Consider the following 15880-nt stretch of genomic DNA (forward strand, 5'->3'; position numbering starts at 1 on the left):
ACGTTATTTGCGTACCCATAACGACATACATGTTTGAAAGTCGATTTAACTAAAAACTGTGAAGCAACTAGAGGGGGAGGGGATCTGCAAGAAAAATTCCGTGTTTCCCCTCCGCTCTCCACAGGGCATGTCCGACTCTGGACGTGAAGGGTGTTTTCCCCAACACCGGGCGGGTCTCCATGATCCCAGCTGGACGTCCCACAATTTAGTTCCGACCCCAGCCAGAGCCGGTGCAGGCGAAGGGCTCAGTCCCACACGATGGCACCCCCTCATTTCAGAAGCCAGGAGATAGTGGGCCCCCAGGTCACCCACGACTTCTGAGTCGGCGGCAAATCGGCAGTTCCTGCCACCGCCGTCCTTGGCCTTCACCGTCTGCCGGCAGCTCCCAGAGCTCAGGGCCACTGTGAAGCTTCCCTGCTTCTCACGGGACGGAGGCTGTGTGACAAAGGACACAGATGAAGAGCCACGCGGAGAGGGGCCCAGGGCGAGTCGTGGGACGGCTTCTGTCTCCAAGGAGTTGGGGTGTGCCGACCTGGGAGCTCTCCAAACCCCAGACTCTGGGAATTCTGTGGAGGCTTCCTCAGGCAGGAGCCATCATTCATTAACTCGGCTCCAGACCCTCTCCCCCTCCGGAAGGGGGGGAGGAGCGGGTAAAAGTCCCAAGCTTCTGATCATGGCTTATCTTTCTGGCGATCAGCCCCCATCCCTGGAACCCAGGCGGAGTCAACTCATCAGAACGAAGGACACTCCTTTCACCCCGGGATATGGGATATTCCGAGGGATTTAGGAGTTCCCTGCTAGGAATGAGGGGCAAAGGCCAATATATGTTTTTCCTGTGATCTCAGAGGGTGTTACTTCTCCAGTCAGGTGACAAGAGGTGCAGATCCGCCCTCCCACCCCCACCCCGCCGGGCCGCACGATTTGCAAAGAGATTCTGACCGTGTGAGGGTGACCACACAGCCCCCACGGGGCTCTCAGGCACTGAAACGAGGATCTCCTCTCCGGTCCAGCTTCTGGCTCCTCCTCGGGGAAGGGAGCCGGAGGCGGGAGGTTAGGGATAAGCGTCTCCCCCTCCCAACTTCGCTAGGCCAGCTCCCTGGCTCCAGGACCCCCCCCCCCCGTGGAGCTCCTCCCCTCCCCACTCCCATTTCCTCTTCGGGCCCCTTCCCCTTCCCTCCTGTCTCCTCAAGTCCCATCTTCCAAATCCAGAGTCACACGGAGAAACTGGGGGAGGGAACATGCTGCCCAGCGCCGTGGGGGGCCTGGGACGAGTGGAGGGCGCAGGGGTGAAGGTGCGCATGCGCCAGAGCTTTCCCCCTCCCCAGAGACCCCCGACCTTCTGTTTTGTATGAAACTCCCTGGTTCTAAATGTTGGCAATTCATTTACATAGTTTTGGTTAGACCCAGACCCTGAATCCATCGAAAAACTGGTGCCCCCAGTCCTGGAGGAATTTGCATTCAAAGCGTCACAGAGGTGAATATATTTATAGTCTCTTCTTGCCAAATACGGAGTGTGGGATAAAATCTTTACATGTCTGTATTAAATCAGTTTGGTCTTTCAGGACCTGCCAAAATGTCATCATTATCGTTATTATAATTCCAACCTGTGCACTGTTCTGACCCTTGGGATATGTGTTATTCTAGTGAACTAGAAACTGGTGCTTTTACTTGAAAACTGGCAGTTTTAAGTCAATAGAAGAAACACTGCCAAGAAAAAAGGCCCACGGGCCTGCAGATTGTGGCCGAGTGCCCCTCGCGCTCCTCCGCTCGGAGCCAGCTGTCTTTTCCGGGCTTCCCACCAAAGAAGCCTCCACTGCCCCACGTCGCCCCAGCACTGTCTGCCCCCGTCACCCCTCCTTGGGGTTCCCAAAACACTGGAGTGCCCTCGCCACGCTGCTTCCCCCTAAACGATTTTCTGTCCTCTCCAAGATTTGCCCCTTCTGACCCCGATCCCCTGCGGGGACCAGCAGATGCCGGCTTCCCTGTGCTCCTCCTTGTCTGGGGCAAAAGAAGTGGGTGGCTAAGGGCTGCGACTTGGTTTCCTGAGTCCCAGAATCATACCAGAGCTTGGGGAGCATACGGCACAAATGCCCCACCAACACACGCACCTCACGCCCATGAAGAGATAGCCCTCCCTTATCTTCCCGGGCGTTCTCTTGGCTTCTTCCCACAAAGCTCCGGGCCAGCTCCCCGAGCCCTCCCTACTTCTTCACGTGCCTCCCTGCTCCTTTAAGAAACACCCTTTCTGAATTGGAGCTAGTCCTGCCAGATAGCAACATCTGCCCCATCCAGGGTACGGGGTGCGGCTGGGACCAGATAAAGGTGTCAAGCATTTTGAGGTGTGTCAAACCAGTTCCACCTTGCCCCAGAAATAAAAGCCGACTGATGACAAGTGCAAGCTAGAAAGGAGAGGGGCCGGAGAGGGAGCTGCAACCACGGCCCCAAAGCGCGGCTGAAAGGAGCTCACTCACATCGGTGCTCGCCATGATCAGGACAGGCTTCCAAGCGGCAGCAAGACTGGGCCACCGCAGAGCCCTACCTGGTGGCCCCCGCATCCCGCCCGGACTCAGCTCTACCTCAGCCTTCGGATACTCTGTGGACTCCCGGGTGAGTATGTCCCCAGCCCGGCAGGTTGGACAGCCCTTCCCCCCAGGGGCCTAGGGCACAAGGAACGCCCCAAACCTCCCCTTCCTAGATCGTGGCTGGTGTAGGTGGGCAAGGTGCTCTGGGACCCCAAGTAGCCCAGATCAGAAACTAAGAGCAAGAAGGCCATTTCTTCCCGTCTGCTTTTGTGTGGCCACCAGTGACTCACTCTCCTTCCATGATGCTCGGGGTGCTGTGGCTGACCGGGAGCATCCCCAGAGAGAGGGGCCTGTGTGTGGTCCTGGCCAGCGGCTGGCTCACTGCCTGCAGCTGCGATTGGCGTGTGGGCACCTGATGCCTAGTCCCACGAATGGTACCACACCTCTGTGGAAGCCCAAAGCCTGCCACGCCATGCCCGCAGCTGTAGACAGAGCCGAAGTAGCCCCTCAAGTGAGGGGGTGGTGAACGTGGCCTTGGCCACCTGTGGTCAACCGCCCTAGAGAATCCAGCGACCCTTGAGGGGCTCTCACCTGACCACCAGCTCTCACGCTCACAGCCTGGCAGCCCTGGCCCTCTTCCAGCTTCCCCATCTGTACGATGCAGCTCACAGGTTTTAAAACAATGGAGCAGACGCCTACGCGGGGCTCCCAGCCCTGCGCAAAGAAGGAAGATGGGCCATTTCCCTCAAGGGACTCTGGCGGGGGGGGGGGGGGGGGGAGACCGAGGGGCCCCCCACGAGTCCAAGTGCACACTACCGGGAAGTCCCGCAGCCCGTGCGGCAGCTCCCAGGAAGCCCCGCTAGTCCCCCTGAATTTTCCTCCCCAGGTCTCAAGATTCTGCCTGCAGAAGACCGAGTTGAAGGATTATGCCCTTCCCAACGCCAGCTGGTGTCCAGACATGCTGAGCCTGTACCAGGAATTCCTGGAGAAGACCAAGACCGACGACTGGGTCAAAATACCCTCCTTCAAGTCCAACAAAGACCACATCCGAGGGCTCAAGCTGCCCTTCGAGTTAGCAGTGACCTCGGGTAAGGCCTGGCCTGAGAGGGCGACAGCGCTGGGTCCCAGCCGCCCAGCCCAGCCCCCTTCCCTGTGCTCAGAGGCACTTGGGAGCGAAGGTCACGAGCCCCCCACCCAGGCTTCAGCCAGGGTTTCATTCTGGTGTCTCCGTCCGCACCCCACCGGTGCTGCAGCCCCAGGCAGGTAGATGGAAGCGACCCGTCCGCTCTCCAGCACCCCACCTTCCATCTGAAGAGAGCGCACCCCAGAGGCACCACCCGGGAACTGCCCTCCCGCCGCATCCCAAGCCCCCCTCCCCCACCCCAAAAGGCCTCGGGGTGGGGGTGGGGCGCCCTCCGCCCCCGCCCCTCCAGGCCTGGGCACGCCCTCAGCACCTCGTTCTCCAGCCGGGACACCGCCGCCTGTTGATCCCTCCGCAGCAGACACAGAGGACACGCGCCTCTTCACCAGGGGATTCCAGGCGGACGGGCAGGGCTTCGAGTACGTCATCTTTTTCCACGTATCCCAGAAGAAGGCTGTCTGTCTTTTCCAACCAGGTCCCTACCTGGAGGGGACCCCAGGGTAAGACTACAGGCTGCGACAGGGTGGGCGGCCTTGGCTGCGTCCTGGGCTGGGCTTTACCCGTGGATCCCGCGTGCACCGGGCTCCGGGGCTGTACCTCTCCCGAAGGAGCGGGGTTGGGGGGTGCACTGGGCTTCAGCCTCACGCTGTCAGGCCTGGGAGGACGGCCGGGTCATCTGGTCCAGTCCCGCTGCACAGGTGAAGGGGAGCCTCCTGACTGAGTCTGGGAATGTTCCGGTGAGAAGAGGTCTCAGAAGCCCCTTACAGAGGAATGCAGTGAACTTGGAAGAGAGCGAGCTAGACTTAGGAGCCAGGCTTCCAGTCCTGCTCTGCCACTTCTGGCCTTGGGACCCCATGCAAGCAGTTTGGCCTCTGGCTTTCCGTCTCCTGATCTGAACCCTGGGGCGATGATATCTATTTGCCAGAGCGCCTGAGAGGTTCGCTATTGTGGGCCGGCGTGTGTGGCTCGTGCACCATAAAGCACGACACAGCTGTCCGACACCATCTGTCCACACCACGTATTACCCCGGGGCGAGTTCAGACGCAGAGGTAAGGTAACTTGCCCGAGGTAGCACAGTCCATCAAGGTCAAATGCAGGACTCTAGTCCAGGAGCTGGGCACTCCAAGTCCAAGTCCATTGCTCTCTCCGCGGTGCTCTGCAGCCTCCAGACTCAGGAAAGAACTCACTCTGGACATAAACACACCCACAAGATCAGTCAGGCCGGCCCTGAGCCTCTTGCCAAGGGCCTAACCACCAAGTCCACGGCCATCTGCCTCCTCCATCCCTGAGTCTGCTCCGGACAGCCATTGAAGGCCGTCGGCGGTACCCGCGCTCCTACGAGGAAGGGCGAGGAGAGGGCGGAGCAGCTGCAGGGTGCCGAGGCCCGAGGCCCGAGAATTCAGAGACGTAGCAGGTGTCAGCACCTCTGCAGGCGGTGGAGAGAGACCGCAGCCCTTGGTCACCGTGGCCATCTCGGAGGCCTCTTCTGTGGGGACGCCGCTCTCCCCACGAGTGTATGCAGACACGGGGGGCCCAGGTCAGAGCCCGGCGCGGGCCTGGGATCGCCTCCCTTTGGAAGAGGATAAACCCCAAGAAGGCAGGCTTGGGGTGAAGTGTAGCTGGCTCTTGTCTGGGGGCTCGTGGAGATGGGGTAGAGGAGGCCAGAGACGCACCCTCCAGGGCTGAGGCCGGCGGACTGGGGGTGTCCAGGGAGGACATGACTGCTGGATCGTGTACACCCCGTTCAGTCCGCCTCCCGTGTAGGGAGAACCCCAGCTCTTTCTGCCGTGTCTTCCCTGTGTGTCCCCCGGCCCGCTTGCACAGAACGCTCCCCTTCTGACACTTCCGGTCGCCAAACGCGAGGGTTTCGCCCATGCCACGCCATTTCCTGCGACTTCAGCCGGGTGTCCTCCAATTCATCTCAATGCTAATACTGTCTACCTGGAGATAGTGTCACATCCCACAGGTGAAGGACTCCGTCCCACAGGCCCCCCCTCCCCCCACTTCAGACGTTGATCGTGAGTAGTAGGTCTCCAGACCACTCACAACTTCGGACCGACTTGGCTACACATCAGAAGTTCCCACACCTTCTTCCTTGGGTTCGATTAATTTGCTAGAGCAGCTCACAGAACTCGCGGAAACGGGTATTTATATTCACCGGTTAATTTAAAGGCTGTGACAAAGGACACAGGTGAACGTCTAGGTGAATACTGAACTTTTCTATTAACTCTACCAGGAAAAAAAAATTTTCCCGGTGAAATAAATTAAGTGTGGCAAGCGGTCGCTAACACACGCTGGTCATGCCTGGTTCGATCGGAGGAGGTCGTACTCCGTTTCCTTTCCTTTCCTGGCGAGGAGCAGAGGCAGGGCGGCTCCACGCAGGGTTGTGGGGTCGGGGGAAGCCCAGGACCCAGTCTGCCCGGCACTACAGCCCTGGCCTCGCTCCCCGCCCCACCCCAGGTTTGCCCACGGAGGGTCCCTGTCAACCATGGTAGACGAGACCTTTTCTAAAATTGCCTACCTGGTCGGAGAGGGGCTGGTAACGCTAAGCCTCAACATCAGGTTCAAAAAGTAAGTATGGATCCCGGGAGTGTTGGCCAAAGTCATGGCCCTTTTCAGCAGTGAGGGGGTGGCCATCCTCGGCAGCCGGAGTGCTGGAGGGAGCCTGTCACTCCCCTTCCCCGGCCCCCCGCTGCCCTCTGACCCTGGGGGCTGGCGGGTGGCCCCTGAGCCCAGAGCCCCTTGAGTCCTTGAGGCAGGGTGGGATGAAAAGAAGGATGGGCGAGCCAGGGGGGTCGGGGGGAGGCCGGGGGATGAGCTCAGCCGCCTCCTCTCCCAGCTTGATCCCCCTGGGCTCTCTGGCTGTAATGAACATTGATGTGGAAAAGATTGAGGACCAGAAGATTCACCTGTGCTGCGTCATCCAGAGCAGAGACCAGCAGACGGTCTACGTCAAGTCCTCAGGTAAGCAGGTGCTTCGGCCACAGTCCCTGTCTTGGCACCTCTGCCCCTGGAGCAAACGGAAGGGGGGGGGGTTGCCAAGGACCCAGTCTGGAGCTGGGCTCGGCTTTTTAGCTGGGGGCAGGGTGCCTCCTGCAGACACGGGTGAGGAAGGCAGAGCCGCCCTGGGATTTTTTTTTTTCCCCCTACGTGTGAGTTGCCCATGCTGCACCGCAGGACAAGGGCTGGGTGCTGGGCAACTGGATGCAAATGCCCAGCGTGCCCGCCAAGCGCCCGCCGCCTCCGCCTCGCCCCTGCCCTTCGGCTCGCCCTTCTCTTGCAGGTGTTTTCCTTCGGCTGCCTCTGGAAGAGGGGTTGTCCCCCTGACAGTCGCCATGCCTTCAGGAGAGCCCACCCCTGCCTGCCCTGCCCGCCTGGACCCGCCACGCCACAGGCCGGGGGTGGGGGGGCTCCCAGGGGAAGGGCCCAGTGAGGAGAGGGAGGGCGCACGTTCCTCTGAGTAAGCAAAGTTTTCAGCCCCAGACCTTTCCGCGGTTGGGTAACAAAACCCTCCGCAGGCGCTCCTTTCCCCGCCTCCTCAGCTGGCACCGACAGAAGAATTCACCTGCCAGGCCCCAGGCCAGCGAGGTGCCGAGCACACTGCACCGAAAGGGCCCCTGACCTCGAGACACACCGCCTCGGGCCAGGCAGAGTGTGTGCACGGTCCCTGCGGCCCACCGAAAGGGAGAAAGGGGTCCATTTTCCTCAATAAAAGAGATCAGAAAAGGCTTTCCAGAGAGAGCTCTGCTTGAACCGAGTCTCAAAAGTTAAGCGGCGTTCGCCAGGCAGGCAGGGCACAGGAAGAGCAAAGGGGCGGACGGGCGAAAGGGCACGGCGATCTTGGCGCACAGGCGGAACACGCAGGGCTTCCGTGGGGCGGGAGCTGACGGAAGAGACGAGGGCAGCGGGCGGGGGCCGGCCGCCAGGTGGTTTCAGAAGCCCTGCCGTGGAGTTGGAATTTTGTCTTGCAGGTAGCAGCGTTTGGGCTGGGGGATGACACGAAGTTTTGTTCCTTAGAAAGATGACTCTGGTGGCATTAAGAGGTCAGCGAGACTGACGGTGGGAGCTCTGCTTAGGAGACCCCCAATGGGGCTCCACACGAGGGCTAGTGAGGGCCTGACACTGGCCAGAGCCGTGACGATGAGGCAGGGAAGTGTTCCCAGTGCGCGGGACCGCGCCGCCACTTGTGTGTAGCGGATCTGCGCGGGGGAGCTTTTGGGGGTGACTGCGCGCTTCCGGCTTCCAGGTGGCACCACCGGGAATAGAGGGGAGCAAGCTTGAGGTCAGGCGAGGTAACGAGCTCAGTTTCACCGAGCTCGAAGTGCCCATGGAGCGTTGGCCACGCAGCGAGAGACCGTGGGAACCCGGGCGTGGGCTCAGCTCGATCCCCCTGGGCTCTCTGGCTGTAATAAACCTGGGCGTGGGAACCTGGGCGTCGTGATTTGGAGCTCCAGACTGATGAGCTGCCGACCCAGCTCGTGAATCATCAGCATGAAAACAGACGCGGACCTCCTGGGAGTGGATTATGCTGAGCAAAAGTGAAGAGGAGGTGAGGAGAGCGATGGGGAGAGGAGGGGAGAGAAAAGCCGGACAGGGAACGGGGCCGAAGACGGAACCTTTGGCCACACTGAGGCTTAAAGTTGGGGCAGAGACCGAAGACCCACTCAGGCGGCAGAGAACGAACTTCGCTGAGGGGGCGGTGGTAGCGGGAGAGGCCACGCCGCCGGAGCGACGTCCTAGAGGGGAAACGAGCTGGACCCCACTGAGAGACCTAGAGGGGAAACGAGCTGGACCCCACTGAGAGACCGAAGGCTGGCGGGCGGGCCCACGTGCCCGCCGTGCAGGCCAGGGCTCGTTTTGTTGGCAGTGGGCAGAGCTTCCGAGGCTCTGCCTCCGGGGAGGGCAGGGAGGATGTGGGGGAGGGGCGACATCCCTTATGTTTACAGTTTAAGGCCTTCTGCCAAGTATGGGGTAGCGCAGGACAACCTGACTCTGACCCACTGACGGAGCCAGCTCTGTGCTCGGTGCCTCTATGTCCAGAAATCTCGAGCCTGGTCACTTTTTCCTGGGCCGGTGTATGTCAGAGAAGTAGCCACTGAAAGTCACTCTGTCTGGCAGCCGTTGGAATGGCTCCAGGACTGGCGTAATGGGGCCAAGGCAGGGCTCCCGGGAGGAGAGCTAGGCAGAAAATGTGATTTGTGTGGCCATGGCTATGGGCTTCACCTAGGAGGGCTGGGGCGGGGCCAGTGTGGCACCAAGCGGGGAGGCCCCCTGCTGGCCCCCTCGCTCTTTGAAGCTGCCCTCCTCAACACCCCAACAGAGGCGGCCAGGGGAACGCGATTGGCTCGCTGCCAGAAACCGGGCTGGAGGAAGGAGTTAAGGAGGCCTGGCTGATGGCCGCAGAGACAGAGCTGTGTTTATCCAGGAAAGGAGGTCATACGTAGGCAGCAGGCAGCAGGGGCCCCTGCCAGCTCCTCCCAGAAGGACTGGTCTGGGGGAGCAGGCGGGAGAGGCAGCCGCTCGGCGGCACGCTCCGCGCGCCTCCAGGCCGGAGGTCAGGGCCCAGCGGCGGCGCACAGGTGAGGCCCGCACCCCTGGCGCCCGCCCGAGCCCACCGCGGGCTCAAACAGCGCGCGCCGGCGCTACCTCCTGGGGCTCGCCGGGGTTGGCGGGGAGTCAATGCTGCCTTTGTGCTACACGGTTTCTCAGGCATAAAGGAGTAGGCGGTGGAAGGGCGGCCCAGCGGCCGGCCCCGCCCTGCGCCCTCGGGCCGGGGTGGGGCTGGGGGGCAGGGACCAGCCCCGGCAGAGCTTAAGGCGGGTGAGATTCTGTGCCCCCCATGCGGAGGAGGGGCCTGCGTCTCCTTGGACCAGCCCTGGGCTCTCGCAGGTCAGCAGCCAGGTGTGCATCCGGTCTGCCGCTGGCCTGGGGCGACCCAGGAAGGCCAAGGAGAAGCTGAAGGAGGCAGGGGGGCTGGGGCGGAAGGGCGGCTCAGCCCAGAGAAGTTTGCGGGTGGGACAGGGGAGCACGGCGCGGCCAGAGCGTGGGGAGGGGGAATCAGGGGATGCGGTGGGGGGGCTCTTATAGGTTCCAGACCAGATCTTGGAGGAGAGCCTGAGTGTTCAAATGAGGGGGTGGTTTGGCCACCCTGGGGGTGCTTGTATGAACGCGGTTTGGCATCTGGGTCCCTGTTTGTGACTACAGACACTCTGATAAGCGGGTGTTACTCTGGTCCCCTAACAGGAGCCCAGGCCTCTAGTGGGTGTGTCGGGCCTTCTCCCTCTGAAGCGAGTGACCCCTTTAGTGCCAGTGGGAGAGTCTGTGTCTTCCGGATGTCCGATGCCCGCGTCTGAAAATGTGACTGTCCGGCCGTGAGCCCCTTCTTTGCTCCCCGGGACCCTGGCTTCTCTGCCCTCGGTGTTTCCTACTCAAATAGGGGCCGTGCGCAGCGCCGTGGGCGCAAGGAGAGGACGCGGCTCCGCGGGGTGCATGCACCTCCCTAACGCCGCGCAGGTCCCGCGCCTCTTCTGCCCTGGCCCAGCCCAGCCCCGCTGAGACGCGGCGTGCGGCCCCGGCTGGCCTCGAGGGATTGACAGTCGCATCACCCCCCACCCACCGCATGTGGCTCTTGGAGAAAGCCGGCTGCGGGGTGGGCACGGTGGGGCCCGCGAGGCCCGCGACCCGGTGGGCGCTCTGCAGCCGCTTCCCTAAGCGCTGGGCCCCCGGCGCGCCCGCGCGCACCTGCCCCAACGTGCTCACCCCCGATCGCATCCCGCAGTTCTTCATCCCGCCGCGGCTCCCGGACCCCGGCGGCGCCGAGCCCCCCGCGGCGCGCGAGGCGGGCGGCCGCGGCCTGCCCGCGGCCTGCTCGCTGCCGCACCTGGCGGGCCGCGAGGGCTGGGCCTTCCTGCCCGAGAGCCCGCACACGCGCCGGCGCGAGTCCCTGTTCCACCGGCCGCCGTGCGCCGCGGCCCGCGGGCCTCCCCCGGCGCTCGCCCGGCTGCACGTCTCCGCCCCGGACCTGCGCCTCTGCTGGGTCCCCGACAGCGACACGGCCTCGTCGCCCGAGTCGTCGCCCTTCGGCTCGCCGCAGGCCCGGTCGCCCCGGCCGCCGTCGCTGTCCCCGGAGGAGGCGAGCTCGGAGGACACCAGCCCGCACGCGCCGCGCCGCGCGGGGCCACCTGCGCCGCCGCTCTTCCACCTGGACTTCCTGTACTGCCAGCTGCGGCCCACCAAGGACAGCGTGCTGCGCCTCGCGCCCCGCGGCGGGCAGCTGCGGCTCTCGGCCGAGTACCAGGCCGGGCCCGGACGGCTGCGGCTGCGCCTGGTCAGCGCCGAGGGCCTCCCCTGCGCGCGGGCCGGCCCCGGCGGCGGCTGCTTCGTGGTGCTGGGGCTGCGGCCGCGGGTGCGGCCGCGAGGCCAGCGGAGCCGTGTGGTCAGGTGCAGCGCCAACCCCATCTTCAACGAAGACTTCTTCTTCGACGACCTCGGGCCTCCAGAACTGGCCGCCCGCAGTCTAAAGGCCAAGGTGCTGGACAGAGGCGCAGGGCTGCGCAGGGACGTGCTGCTGGGGGAGTGCGAGACGCCCCTCGTCGCCCTACTGCCCCCCTTGGGTGGGGGCCCGGGTCCAGGAGCCTCCCCCGCGCCTGCGCATCTCAGCCTGTAGGCGGAGTCTGTCCTCTCCAGGAGTCCTCCCGGGGTGTGCGGCCCCCACTCCTTCCATCCGCCCAGCACGTATTTGCTTTTACTAATAAAAGTTCCGTCTCTGGTCTCTGGCTGGACCTGTCCCCTTTGGGGCACCCTGCACTCTCAGTCTGCAGCCTACCCACTTCCCTCTGCCCTGGCCATACAGGGAGGGAAGCAGCTCATTCGGAGCGTCTGAGTTGGAGAGGACCCGGAGCAGTGGCCCTCAAACTGGAGAGAGCGTCAGAAGAACCAGACCCCGGAAATGCCGAGGGAGCTGGTGAAACACGCAGCAGGCCCGGGCTCCATCCCCAAGAGAGGCCGCAGCCCATTCACTGGGTGTGAGCTGGGTAGGCCCTTGCCTCCCTATCCAACAAGGTCCCCACCCTCTCTGGGGGCCCTCGGATCTCCGAGCCACTCCAGAAAAAAAGCTCCGTGACTGAAACCCAATAAGCCATCTTGCCCTGGGGTCTCCTCAGGGCTCCCCCCACCCCACCGTCTGCCTCTCCGCTCCAACCCACATCCGTCTTGAAGAGAGATGCCACTTCTGGGCCTTGAGAGTGAAGAGATTCAGGCTATAGCGCACGGAGCCTTCAGGTGTCCTCTCTCTTGCCTGTCCCTTCTGCCCCTGTGCCACCCGGGGGGGGGGGGGTGCGGAGGCAGAGCCAAGAGCCAGAGTGGCACTTAGGCACTAAACGGCCGACATAATAACGTCCCAGGGGTTGACGACTCTGGGGGGGAGGGAGTCCTGCCTGAGTGTGGGCGCTGGGGGCCATCCAGAACAGTGCGCGGCAGGAGTAGGGAGAGGGCGAGGAGGATGGAGAAATGCAGGTCAGACCGTGTTCGCCTCCTGTGCGCACGTCCCTGACGTCAGCAGTGACCTTATTCTCTGTCTCTCCACCTTCCGAAGCAGGTTCCTCTTGGCTCGGGCCGGGCCGGGAGGAGGGGAGCGGGGAAGGAGGGAGGGACCTGCCTGAGGCGTCTTCCCCCACCCTCCCTCCAGGCCTTTTCTCGTTTTCCACGCTGCCCGGAACCAGGGCTGAGCGCGCTGGAACCCTCGGCTCGTGCAGTGCGACGGCACCCACGCCTCTCCCGCTCAGATCGCTCCCCAGTTCTTTCTCCCCGGCCCCCTCCCCTGAGCCCCCACCCAGGGCCCGGGAAACCTCTTGCGCCAGATGTCCGCCAGGTGGTAGCATTGACCGAATAAAAACAAGTGACAACAGCTAACTGATTATCACCAGGCAAGGAACTGCCATTCCAAGGACCAGTCGAGTCTTTTATTCCTCCCTGCAACTCCCATGCGGGTTAAGTACTGCGATTATCAGTGCGACCTTGGACTCGACTCACCTAGCAGGGAGAACCAGGATTCAACCCCGGAGAGTCCGGGCTCCTCGTCACCTCTTCATAATGTCACTTCCCCACCAGGGCACTCTGAAAGGGGGCTCCTCCTTCTCTAGGATGATGGCGCTCCGCCCCATTCAGTCCACGAAGGCCACCCCTCGGTCTAGCTCTATCCCTAGTACTGTCCTCTACTTCAGCCCCGAATCCTTCCGCAACGACCTTTCACAAGCGGCTGGATCTCGTGCCCATTTGAAAATAGCTGGGAAGAAACGTCGCTGTCATCTAACCTTTGTCCACACCTTCGTCAGGCCAGCGGGGAGCCAGGCGTCGGACGCAGGAGTGATCGAACCACACGTGGGGATCAGACAAGTTACGAAATGAACGAGTGAGATGTAAATGGCGTTTGCGGGCGACGTTCTGAAAGGAGACAGGAAGGGCACGGGGGACGGGCCGGGGGCTGAGAAGGGACGACCATAGCGATGGAAAGACGAGGGAGCCCTGAAACATTTTTTTTTTTTAAATCGACTCCTTCGTGCCAGGTCCTATACTTTACCTGTGCTTCTCAGTTCATTGTCACGCTGAGGTCGGTGTGTCCCCATCTTACCTCGGAGCCTGATCAGGAGGTGAAGTGTCACTGGGGATCACCTAGCTTCAGGGAAAGTTTAGGGCTGTGGCTCCACGCAGACCCCCCACACACACACACGCACTGCATCCTGCTGCTCAGAGGAGGCTGCGAGGCTGGGTTCGAGTCCACTCCACGCAGGAGCCGTTCACTCGGTGGTCACCGCTGTGGACCATCCCCCTGTAATGGAGGCCACAGTGTCCCCAGAGGGACTTTCGGGCTGGCTAAAGCCACAGAAACATGCCCTGGAGCACATGGGCTCCCAAGAACCGCTCCGAGTGCCGACCGCTGTGGCCGCTGAGCCGCTCACGAGCACGGGCGGACAGCCGGTTTCTACTGCTGCGGTGACTGAACTCGTCGTGGCAGGCCACGTTCTCAGCCAGGCTTTCTGGCTGCCAGATTCAGAGCTCCTGCTTCTCCATCCTCCTCGCCCTGTCCACGCCTGAGTGACCACAAATGTTAATTGACAGAGGATAGAGGAGTGGTACGGGCAGGGTCACCGTGGAAAGTCCAGGGCCCGGACCTGGGGTCAAACTCCAACTGTTCCCTCCACCCACAGTGGCCTTTGTGACAGGGAGGGGGAGGGGCAGAGGCTGTGAGATCTATAGCTGTTTATAGAGCCTGGGTTGGCCTACTTTTTAATGGATGACGGAGGGAGGGGTACAGCCCCCTCGCTGAGTCCCTGCCCTGGGTTGAGGTGTCCCCAGACATGGACCTCCTAGAGAGGACCCAAAGAAAGATGGTCCGTAATCACTGGATCAGGCTTTTGCAGAGGGGCAGCCCTTGGAAGATGGGGCCAGGGCCATGAGAGGCTCGCAGGCCACACCAGGCCCACACGCTCTCCACCCCACAGCCGGGCCCTCCCTGGCAGGGCAGGCTTGCACTGAGCTTTAAGTGGTTTCTGCGGTTTAGGGGGTGGGGAGGAGGAGAAAGAGAAGTTGGTGACTGCTCCCCAGTTCCAAGCCACCACCACCGGCCTCCACACCCTCCAGGGTGCGTGCCCCCTGCCTTGAGATGCCCGGCTTGATAAGGGAACCGGGGCACGTGGGGGGAAATGATTCTCTCGATCTCTATCAGTCTCCACCTTGCCCAAGAATACAGGTATGTATTTTAGGAGGAAATACCCACTGGCCCTCTTTGAAAGGACTGATTCATCCAGAAAAGGGGCTGTGTTGGAGCAGGAGGGAGGAAGGTTCAGCATCCTTCCTGGAAGGGTGACCAAGGGACCTACCCCCTTGCCCCGGGAAGGAAGGACCCTAGCCATCGATGCTTAGGGCAGAGAAGGGGTAGAGACATGAGAATGTCTAAGAAGCATGTGACTCACATAGGCCCAGAGGCCAGGACCTTGTCTTCCAAGCCCCTGCCCCCCTCCCTGTCACTTCCTCCCCATCCCACACGCTGGCACGAAGTGGTGCAGCTGGGAGAGGCGGCCACTCCTGCGGCATCTGGGGCAGGAAGGGCTGCCCAGCGTGGTGCCAGCGCCAGGGGCCCCTCCCCAGGCACTCTGCAGGGCTTCATACTGTGCCCACGGCTGGAAGGTCAGGAAGGGTCTGGGAGACCGGAGTCACCGAGGAAGACGGACTTAAAGAGGAGACGAGATCAGAGGGAAGAGCGGACAGAAAATGGGAGAGGCTGCAGGGAGGCCCAGAGAGGACCCGGCATGGAAGCAGAGCCGTCCGCAGAGCGAAAGGCGAGCAGGAGGGCAGGGGCCCAGCTCTCCCCCGCCCTGGTCCCTCGGGCCCCTGCGTCTTGCTGGCCCCTCTTGTCCGCTGGAGGGCGCTGGGTGGAGAGGTGTTTTCGGAGCGCTTGGCTCCGTCCTCCAAGCCCACCCAGAGAACGGCACACACACACACAGACGCATGGGCCCCGCCTTTACCGCAAGGACGCGGGGTTGATCAGAGGCCGGAGACACAGACGCCCTCGGACTCTGCGTGCGAGAAGCTGCCCGGAGATTTCCGTTCCGCTTTTCCTCACTCCCTAGCCCCTGGTTCCTATCTGGAGACGTGGAAAGTCCTCCTCCGCTTCTGACCTTTGTCCCTTGGGTTGCAGCCTTGGAGACTCTGGGAGCTGCCCAGGAATTTGGGGGGCGGGGGTAGTTGCTCATGGTAGCAGAGTGCTGTGTGCTCCAGGTGGGGCAGGAGTGGAGGGTGGCGAAATGGGAAGGCAGCAGAGGGAGGGGACAGCTGCCTGGCCTCTCCACGCCGAGGGCCACGTGCACCAGGTGGGGGTGCGTGAGTCACGAGGCGGTGGCGTGGCTGGCTTCTGGCTGCTGCTGTTTACCGGCGGGGAGGGAGGGCAGGGGGCGGTGCCAGGGAGCCTCCCCTATGCAGCCTGGCCCCTGGCCAGCTGGCCTGTTGGGTAACCAGGAGAGCCAGGCCCAGCTAATCAAACTCTGGGCCCAGGCTGTGCAGGAGAGAGGTGGCACCCAGGACCTGCAGAAGCCTCGTGGGGCCGCCGTGCCCCCCATGGAGCCCTTCCCCCCATGCAGGCCCCCGGCGGGCACACTTGGCCTGGGGGCCCTCTCTCCCCCAGCTGGGGGAGAGGAGCATCGTCCCCTCCCCTTGCTCCTCT

The 15880-nt window shown here is 62.6% G+C and overlaps 2 protein-coding genes and 1 long non-coding RNA gene across 6 annotated transcripts; 2 read left to right on the top strand and 1 right to left on the bottom strand.

The window, feature by feature from the left end:
* The first annotated feature begins 2484 nt into the window (after positions 1-2484).
* On the top strand, positions 2485-7480 carry THEM5 (thioesterase superfamily member 5). The gene is made up of 6 exons (XM_016126041.2): positions 2485-2607; positions 3409-3610; positions 4022-4163; positions 6124-6234; positions 6503-6627; positions 6947-7480. The coding sequence occupies exons 1-6, from the start codon at positions 2485-2487 to the stop codon at positions 6988-6990; spliced, it is 747 nt and encodes a 248-aa protein (XP_015981527.2). The 3' UTR covers positions 6991-7480.
* Positions 3964-6799, bottom strand: LOC118612950. Its single transcript, XR_004955305.1, has 3 exons — positions 6573-6799; positions 4261-5604; positions 3964-4146 (listed from the first exon to the last, which is right to left on the bottom strand). It is a non-coding gene; the product is annotated as an uncharacterized LOC118612950 (long non-coding RNA).
* Positions 7481-7655: 175 nt separating the features above from the next.
* Positions 7656-11434, top strand: C2CD4D (C2 calcium dependent domain containing 4D). 4 transcript variants are annotated; one of them, XM_036235240.1, is made up of 2 exons: positions 7656-8212; positions 9907-11434. In XM_036235240.1, the coding sequence occupies exon 2, from the start codon at positions 10283-10285 to the stop codon at positions 11327-11329; it is 1047 nt and encodes a 348-aa protein (XP_036091133.1). In that variant the 5' UTR covers positions 7656-8212; positions 9907-10282; the 3' UTR covers positions 11330-11434. The 4 variants fall into 4 exon arrangements, with proteins under 4 accessions (XP_036091133.1, XP_036091131.1, XP_036091134.1 ...); XM_036235238.1 differs by lacking the exon at positions 7656-8212 and adding an exon at positions 8670-9242; XM_036235241.1 differs by lacking the exon at positions 7656-8212 and adding an exon at positions 9383-9564.
* Positions 11435-15880: the final 4446 nt, after the last annotated feature.

The sequence above is a fragment of the Rousettus aegyptiacus genome, unplaced genomic scaffold (assembly GCF_014176215.1).
Source record: "Rousettus aegyptiacus isolate mRouAeg1 unplaced genomic scaffold, mRouAeg1.p scaffold_m13_p_17, whole genome shotgun sequence".
Taxonomy (NCBI): Eukaryota; Metazoa; Chordata; class Mammalia; order Chiroptera; family Pteropodidae; genus Rousettus; species Rousettus aegyptiacus.

What these genes read in the sequence shown, in the direction of transcription:
- THEM5 (XM_016126041.2), top strand. Translation starts at nt 2,485, where the DNA reads ATGATCAGGACAGGCTTCCAAGCGGCAGCAAGACTGGGCCACCGCAGA. An exon ending in CGAGTTAGCAGTGACCTCGG is followed by an intron (nt 3,611 to 4,021) that starts GTAAGGCCTGGC and finishes ATCCCTCCGCAG; the next exon opens with CAGACACAGAGGACACGCGC. An exon ending in GGTCTACGTCAAGTCCTCAG is followed by an intron (nt 6,628 to 6,946) that starts GTAAGCAGGTGC and finishes CTTCTCTTGCAG; the next exon opens with GTGTTTTCCTTCGGCTGCCT.
- C2CD4D (XM_036235240.1), top strand. Translation starts at nt 10,283, where the DNA reads ATGTGGCTCTTGGAGAAAGCCGGCTGCGGGGTGGGCACGGTGGGGCCC.